Genomic DNA, 9,336 nt, shown 5'->3' with positions numbered 1-9,336 from the left:
GGAGGTCCTGGGAGGAGGAGGAGGTGCTAGGCGGAGGGGGTGCTGAGAGGAGGAGGTGCTGAGAGGAGAAGGAGGTGCTGAGAGGAGGAGGAGGTGCTGAGGGGAGGAGGAGGTGCTAGGCGGAGGGGGTGCTGAGAGGAGGAGGAGGTGCTGAGAGGAGGAGGAGGTGCTGAAAGGGGGACTGACCGAAGCGACAGGTCTACCCTATCGTCTACTGATACGAAAAAGGTAACTAGTCACTGATATAGATTTTTTGCTGATTCTGATTCTGGGGCTGTCAAATTATTGAAATGGAATGTTAGCCTACATCTGAGTAACCTGATGTCATGATCCCTGTTTGCTGTCCTCTTGTGCTGTGCTCCCCCTCCCTCACCTGCCTGTCTCCGGAGCTGGGCAGAGTCCTGGCTCCTACTGCACGCACCTGCAGCCCATCTACGCAATCAACACCACCTGCTGTGGATAAGAGGAGTCAGGACCAGACACTTGGTGCCGGAACGTCCGTGTGTTACACGTGAATGCTCCTGCTTGGCTTAGTATCTTGGTGTTTTGTGAACCTTTTGACTCATTTGGATTTTTTGCTCTTCTCCAGACCTTCGCCCGAGAACCAGCTCCGGACCCCTTGCAGCTGCACCTGCACTCCTACCCTGGTATGGTCTCATGTTGTCCTCGTCTTTGCACTCGTGTGTCTCCCTGGTCCTGAACCCGCACTCACGCTCCCCAGCATCTGTGGATCCATGAACTGTGTTAACCTGTTGCACTTCTCTGTGAAGCACCCTCGTTCCCCAGCTCTTTGGATTAATGAACTTTGATTACTTATTGCACATTTCTGTGAATAAAACACTGTTAAACCTTCGTGAGTCGTGCAGTTTTGGTCCCTCCATCTTGCTGGTTATGACACCTGTTTGTTTTTTTTTTTAACAAGGAAAATTGTGCAAAAAGGGAAAGAGAAAATATACTATATCAAGAGTTGTGTTAAACTTACTGACTTTTGTTCCTGTTAAAAAGGTATAAAATTGAATTGAAGTTGTGTGGGGTTTTTTTTTTTTTTTTTGGTTTTTTTTTTTTTAAAGACAAATGGAATGCAATTTCTCCACCACACCCTCTTTCCCACCGCTCAATTTTCCCAGCATTCCCTCACATGAACCATTCTCTCTCTCCATAGTTTGATTGTTGGTGTGAGGGGTTCCTTCCAGACAAAATAATAAAAATACAACTCGAGTTGTGATTTTGAGGAGGACATGTCATTGGAACAGGACCTTTAAGCACATAGAGCAGTAAAATACAGAAATAATATAAAAGGTCAAATAAGATTCAACATTGTGAATTTACTTTTTGGATACTTGGTGGCAAGGTACAATGTTATTGACTGGAAAATACTGGCTCTTGCCCCCCAATTTGGACTATGCCATCAGTGACCTGCTGCCGTATGGCATCAGAACTTTGTTCTGTGAATAAAATATAGCTCAGTTATTTATGTAGACACAGAGAAATAATGTTAGTACTTCTAAAACCTAAATAACACATTTTAAAGAGCTTATTTTATGCATTTATTGAAAAATATCTAAGGGAGTGCAATCCAGGCTCTGACTCACTTTGCTGCAGCACACCAGCTGCAGTTGAAGTTTGAAGTTTTGTGCATTGTCTGGATGAAGAGGAGAGATATGAAGGTAACGGGGAAGGCTTCCACCACAAGAGAGGCTTCAATCAAAGCCTCCATACTGGCCCTGGAGAGCCTCCAGCAGAGCAACACCAGACCAAGGCCAGAAGTACAAGAGAAAGAGGTGAAGACAGAGGAGACTGTGGAGCGGGAAGAGGTAGAGGAAATACTTAAAAAGAGGAAGGTATTAAGGATGAATCTGGAGAGAATCTTTCAGGTGCAGATAAAGAATCAGAGGAATGCAACCCTGTCTGTCCAGGAAAGAGTGACTGCAGAACTGGGTTAGACCGATATTGTGAATATGGATAATCCTCAAGTACTCTTACGTCTTGAACTACGTCACCTTTAAATGGATTAAAAAATTAAAGGAGCACTATGTAAAGTTTCTAGTAGTATGCCAACCAACTATTTGTCTCCATGAAGATTGCTTTGTCTGGAAAGTTCCACAGAGTGATATTTAACATATCATATCTTGAATTTATTCTTCAAAAACACCTAGACCTCTGAGAGGACCTCTCCATAGATGTGACTTGTAACTTGGTCTGGTTTCGTTGAGATAAGTCATAAATAAGTCTAATGCCATACTGAGAAACATTTAAGGAAAAAAACTAACATTCAAACAAGTGGTGGATCCTTCATCAAAAAAAGTTACAGTGTACCTTTATTGTATATATCCCCTTGCTTGGGGACTACACTTGGAAACTACCTATAAAACTGTGTAGCTGTAAATAGACCTATGGTCCATTTACAGAAATGTTTAATAATGTGCATTGCCCCCATTAAAAAAACGAATAAATAAAATAAATAAAGGTTGCTTGTGGATTCAAGTGAATTGATGTGGAAGGAAAAAACTGTATTTTTCAAGATGAATTAAAAATAAAAAGAAGAAAAAATATAAGCCTCTAGTGTTGCTGAAGCAAAAGTCCTAAATGTTTCAAACAGGAAGAGGGGTAAACCAAATCTGCAGCGGCTGTGGAGCTTTTTTCTGTATGCCTCATGTGGCTTTGTCTTTGACAGTGGGAGCACAGCTGAGTCACATCACCCTACTGCCATCCAGCCTATCCAAAGAGCAGCACACTCACTGTTGCTCCACACACTAGACAGTAATATACAGTCACAAAATCATGTTCTAAAAAATATAAATACAAGCACATGTTTAAACTATGGTAAATAAGGTCAAATCACAAGCTTTCTGACACAACTCCATTTTACTAAAAAGTATTTTATGCAATACACCATACATACACCGTTTTGTTCTATACAAAACAAACATGTAAAAAAAAATGTGTTACATATATTTACTACGTAAATCACCAAGAAATAGAAAACTTTACATATCTCCTAAAACAAACAGCAATGAACAGGCTTCAGCTTTGGCCTAACTCAACTCATGTACAAACTTAGAACTTGCACATTACATTCACATACACAAAGGCATTTACCTAAACAACATTTACAAATAAATCAAGAGTAAAAATATGATTTAAAAATATAAAACATTTCCCTCAGGCAGATTGCGTCAGACATTGTTAAAACAGCAATGGTACATTAAAATAATAAACAAAACAGGCAAAATTCTAAATTAATTACACGATTAGGTACAATAAAAAATACATTCATAGAAAATAAATATTACAGCACTCTTAGTGAATGAGTGGTCATTTATAGCATGTAGATGTCTCTTGGTCAGCCTTTTGAATGCAAGCATTTTAAGCATCAACAAAACAAAAAAAAACCCATAATGACCTTTATATACTTAAACATTCATCACATCAATTATATTATCATTTTCAGAAAAGTACAATAAAATTCTTTTCAAAGTAAGTTAACAAAGTGAAAAACAAACTTCTGTTTAAATTGTGTAATAAAATTTCCAACAATGAACTATAATTGCAAAATAAATTGCTTAACTGTTTCACCCAGTGTCTTTTAAATTATACTATGTGTGCTTCATATCATTGAACTGAAATAATAAAAATCAACATGTCATGTTCGTTACTATCACTATAATAACTAGAACACACTGCAAGGAATCTGATTGGCTCATGTTGAAACTTGTTGCTCACAGTCCCATCTGCATGTCAGCAAAGTTGAAGAAATTGTCCACATCCCGTGATGAAGTGTTTTTGTTATCAGACACAAAAACCTATAGAAAATAAAAAATGTTTAATTATATTGATGGAGCTGGTGAAGTAATACCATGCATGCAACTGCAACAGAATAGTGAAAGGGACCTTCAAGTTCCCATCCACTATTCAAGGGAAATTCACATAAATTTAATCTTGACAGACTAAATGTTAATTTAATGGGTTAAATTAAAGCTCTTAAGATATTTCTATGGGATAACTTATTCCCAAATGACCAAACCACAAAATGACAAATTTATGTTGTTAGTTGTTTGATTACCTTGCATAGCAAGATGAATTCCTGTGATTTTTTTAAGTTTACAAAAATCTTGTACAGTTCCTGCTTTTGCATTTGGAACAACTGACATCACATAGCAGCATTTTGGTTTGGGTGGAATCATAGACTGTATATATAAATGGACATAGCTAACCCCAAATAGGAAGTGAGCATGGGCTCACTTCTGGCTCCACTGACATCAGTTTACTTTCTATTGAAAAAAAAGTCATCCCTCTCCCTGTAATTGCTGCCACCAGACTTGTCAATTTGCTCTTAAAATTTTCATATTAACCCCCTTTACATGATCCTGAGGTTTTTATTTCGCCATTTTTCAGTTTTGCTGAAGTCACTCCTGCTAGCGTCAGCAATAGGTTTGATTGACAGAGTCGCTGAGTCTGCCAAATCAGCAGTGTGGGTGGGAAGGGGGCATTACCGTCAAAAGCCTTGATCTGGATTGGCTCTTTGGTTGCTATGATACTCGCAGCCAAAATTCAAAATATGGAACTCTGCTTCAAATTTACCCCTAAAATTGGTAGCCTCTGTGAGCTTCTTTTGGCTGGAGCGAAACACCTTACACTCAATTAGTCCACTACTTTATACAGTCCGCGAGTGTAAGCCAAGAGAAGCAAAATAAACATGGCAACAGTAATAGCAGAAATATGGACTACTTTGTTTAAAAAAAAACATGCAATTGGATTTAGCAAAAGTAGAATTTCTCTGCTCGCTACACTGTAGTGACACTTCACCCAACAAGCTTAAAGTATTCATCTGAACGTTGATAATGCATATGTACTCTCTCGCTAACAAAGCGCAGTAAGGCATTAGTTTTCCAGGGCAACAGCGAGTTACCAACAGATTATTTCAAAATTAGCCCTACCCAACACTGTTTATTTTACTTTTATGAGGGATCAACAGAGGCCCATCATAGTCTTCTCCATTAGTGGGAAACACTGTATAGAAGATTAAATACCTTGGTACTACTGAACACTTCATTGGCGATGCTCTTGCAGGCTTCAACAACCCCATCCCCGTTGAGCTCCATTGCAATGACTGGACCTAAAGAGAAGTATACAATTTTAGAATTTTGAACACAACACTGCACAGAAAAATGTAATCTTTGTTACAAAACTATCATATGTGACTAATGTTTTGAAGCAAACCCTAAAATAAATTTTGTTGGACCTGTGATTTCACCCAAAAGTAGGACCTTTATGTATACACAATTTTAACTTGGAAATCCATAAAAAAAAATAAAAAAATAAAACGATATTTAAACTGAACCAGCCATATCAAAAGAATATCTGAATATATACAGTATTTTATCATTACACACTAAACAGGGTCAGCAACAGCTTAGGAGAATGTGTGAGGCTCACAACCAGCTCCTCCGTTATATGAGGAGAGGAGAGAGAGGAAAGGATGATGTATAGAAACCATGGGAGAATATTTATTGTGGTATTGTGGGAAGACTCAGATTATTGCAAAAGTGCTAAGTTTCTAAAATGAAAAGACTGAAAAATGCCTTCATGTTGGCTGCCTGCAATGCAACAAAAAAGTTAACTTACCATTGCATATAATCTATTTACTTGGAATACTGAAAATATGAACAAGCTCAGACATATAATAATCGTGATCTCACAGAGAGAAACTATTAATACAGTGTGAGGAACAGGTAGTAAGAAAAGTGTGACTGCAAAGAAATGCATAGATATGCAGTACCTTTGGTGATCCACTCCACCAGCTCCTCTGCATTGCTCTGGAAAACCCTCTTCACGTCTTCAGGCCGCATTGACACCTCTTTGGTCTGGATGAGCACAAAACCTTTTGCCGTAGCCTGAACAGGAGGCACATGTTATGACAGTAACATAGAACTCATACTTCAATGATGACACAACACATTTTGGCAACATTACGTACAATCCAACAATGTTTAAAGCACAGCCTTGAGTTCAATGGCTGTGACTACACCTGCTCTCAACATTGGCTTGTACTGTCAGTTTTGGTTATACTTCAAAATGTAAATGAAAAGAAAAAAACTAATTTCTTAACTTTTAGCAGCTTAAATACTTCCTCCTGCTCTGGGTTTTAACCAAATGGAAAATGGTGTCATACTCATTTCCCTATTTGTACAGGACATTGAGAAACCTCATGATTGAATTCTTTAGAAAATGTCACTTGCTGACACAAGCTTTCTTACCTCATCAATGAGTTTGCGTGCATTTGGAGTTGTGTACTCCCCAGCAAAAAACACAAATAGACAGGACTCATCACTTTCTTTTCGTCTGCCTCCCTTTGTTAGAGGCACAATGCTCCGCCCCGGTTCAGTGAAGATCCGAACTGATTTGAACTCAGACTCTGGATCTGGTAAAGGAACATAGTCCGAAACTGCTGCAGACTCTGGTAATAAGCTCCAATTATTCTCCCCAGACACTGGTGTGAAGTCGTGAATATTGCTCCAATTGTTGTTGAAAATACTGAGCCCCGCATCTTGGAAGTGATAGGCCAGCTCTGGGTAGTAGTACTGGAAGCAACTGAACTTCATCCCAGTGGAGGACTCAATTATGGGCTGAGTGGCACAGCAAAGAAACACCTCCATCTTTTTACAGTCCCTGGTTCTAAACTGCTGACAGGCCACCACACACTTGATGTCCTTACAGTCCCGCAAAAACACACTACCTTTGACAGGTCCAAGAAAGATACGACAATTCACACAGTCATCAACTGTAATGGTGGCGGAGTGGTCAAACACGTAGATGTTGCAGTTTTCACACTCTTGGATTACGAATTGTTGTCCATTCAGTTTCCCAGGTAGCCTCCCAACAGTCACATCTTTGAGCCCAGTGAGCATAAAGTCCTTAGGGTCGACCTGTGCAATGGAAAACAATGTTATGTTTTGTGCACACTGGGAAGTGATACACATCTGTTTCATATAAACAAACAGCTAATGGAGCTATTTGCACTTTATACACGGATACATCAGATTTGTAGATCATTTACTTCACCAAAACGAAGGTTTACCCCACAGCACCTTGTTTTAGTTGAGTAAACCCTGCTCAGAGTATAGTCAGCTGTCGGCTCGTGTGCTTTGCTGTGTGTACCGTGTAATAATCCGATAATAAGATAAAGTTGGAAACGTGGAGAGACTTAACTCTAAATCTAAACGTAGCAGTGTTGTGAGTGCATACAAAAACGACACAGAGGAACAAACATAAATTGAGCTAAACTTAATCTTGATGAGTTGCATTGATAACAGGAAGGAAGGAATTATTCCTTATATGATTAACAAACATCGTCAGCAAGAAAGCGAGCAGTCGAAGTTTTAATTCAAAGCAGTAATACGTTGTTATAACGGCTTCTGATCGTCTGTCGTTGTTAAACCAGTCGTAATGCTGCACTAGGTGTACTCAGATTGCTTAATTGAGATTGCAATATCTTTTTCAGTTTTGTCTCTATGCACTGCTCCATTAAATGTAAATAAAAAGCCAAATCTTAGATATTTAGTCATTTTTTCTTATTATTAACAGTGGTACCTTTTCCCGTTTGTCCCAGCTGTACTGCTTCTGGGGCTCTTCGGTGTTGTTGCCAAGGGGAACCGCGTTGCTTGTTGTGGTGGTTTCGACAGTCGTCGTCGTTGGCGCAGGTTCCTCTTTTCCTTCGGACTTTCTTTTGGATTTTTTGGAAAAAAAACACCCCATTTTGGTTTCTAATCCGGCCCAAAATAAATCCACTTGTCTAGGAGTGTCGCAGAATGAGTGATCAGGAAAGGTGTGGGGCAGCAGCTTACGTGCACTTCTATTAACAAGATTTTTGAGCTTCCCGTTTTGCAACCAATGAGTGCCGCGGTCGCCCTGACCTCAGCCAATCAGAAAGCTCGAAGACCTACGTACGGGTACGCACGCTCAAGAGGCGTGCAGTGAGGGACGCGTGGGTGTATTCTGTGATATTAAAATATTACATGGCGACATTAGAATATAAAGAAAAAGTAAATCATCATTGTTATTGACAATTATTTCACCATGATAGATTAGAAATGTTTGTTTAGGTAACAGCCATGGACAGCTAAGGCTATCAAAACACAGCTGGCAATCTATTTTCAGAATAAATTGTCTGAAAGTTGAGCTGACTAATTTTTTGTCTGGGTGGTTTTCATCACAAGAAAACGTACTTTTCCCACAATGAAATCATGCTGTTTTCTTTAAACAAGTGCTGTGTGCACGAACAGAGGTCTACCCCGGATGTGCACAAACCACAAGGTTACGCTAAAATAACCAGAAATCTGAGTTTAAGTTTGCATCAGTAGTTACAGCAGCTATTCTTTGTTGCATAAACAGCACGTGGGCTAAAATGTTTGGGTCTGTAGGCCTAGTGGAAAATAACACCATAACACTATCATGCAGGTGTTGACTAACCAAATTAGATTAAGGCCTAAACTAAATATTTGCCGAAAATACTTGACTACTGCATAACTATTTGGATGTAACATTTCTTGAATTAACTAGACCCAATTATTGTTGTCATCTTGTTGCCCAAATTTTATTTCACTAATAGACTCATAGTTAGTGTATGCTAACTAAAACGTTTACTCAAGAAAGACATTATACAATGTACAATATATCACTCAAATAGAAGAAGTTTATAATAAAAAAAAACATGAAAATAACATCCATCCATCCATTTTCTTCCGCTTATCCGGGGCCGGGTCGCGGGGGCAGCAGTCTAAGCAGGGACTCCCAGACTTCCCTCACCCCGGACACGTCCTCCAGCTCCTCCGGTGGGACCCCAAGGCGTTCCCAGGTCAGCCGAGAGACATAGTCCCTCCAGCGTGTCCTGGGTCTTCCCCGAGGCCTCCTCCCGGTGGGACATGCCCAGAACACCTCCCTAGGGAGGCGTCCAGGAGGCATCCTGAGCAGATGCCCGAGCCACCTCAACTGGTTCCTCTCAACGTGTAGGAGCAGCGGCTCTACTCCGAGCTCCTCCCGTGTGACCGAGCTCCTCACCCTATCCCTAAGGGTGCGCCCGGCCACTCTGCGGAGGAAACCCATTTCAGCCGCTTGTATCCGCGATCTTGTCCTTTCGGTCATTACCCAGAGCTCATGACCATAGGTGAGGGTAGGAACGTAGATTGACCGGTAAATCGAGAGCTTCGCCTTCCAGCTCAGCTCCTTCTTTACCGCAGATCGGTGCAGCGTCCGCATCGGTGCAGCGTCCGCATCACTGCAGACGCTGCACCGATCCGCCTGTCAATCTCCCGCTCCATCCTTCCCTCACTCGTGAAC

At 40.4% G+C, this 9,336-nt stretch overlaps 1 protein-coding gene across 1 annotated transcript; it reads right to left on the bottom strand.

The window, feature by feature from the left end:
• Positions 1–2,849: 2,849 nt before the first annotated feature.
• rp2 (RP2 activator of ARL3 GTPase) lies at positions 2,850–7,883 on the bottom strand. Its single transcript, XM_033965557.2, has 5 exons — positions 7,591–7,883; positions 6,258–6,926; positions 5,780–5,894; positions 5,031–5,116; positions 2,850–3,803 (listed from the first exon to the last, which is right to left on the bottom strand). The coding sequence occupies exons 1-5, from the start codon at positions 7,753–7,755 to the stop codon at positions 3,720–3,722; spliced, it is 1,119 nt and encodes a 372-aa protein (XP_033821448.1). The 5' UTR covers positions 7,756–7,883; the 3' UTR covers positions 2,850–3,719.
• Between the last annotated feature and the right edge of the window lie 1,453 nt (positions 7,884–9,336).

The sequence above is a fragment of the Periophthalmus magnuspinnatus genome, chromosome 4 (genome assembly GCF_009829125.3).
Source record: "Periophthalmus magnuspinnatus isolate fPerMag1 chromosome 4, fPerMag1.2.pri, whole genome shotgun sequence".
Taxonomy (NCBI): domain Eukaryota; kingdom Metazoa; phylum Chordata; class Actinopteri; order Gobiiformes; family Gobiidae; genus Periophthalmus; species Periophthalmus magnuspinnatus.
This window is presented reverse-complemented; position numbering and strand designations above follow the sequence as displayed.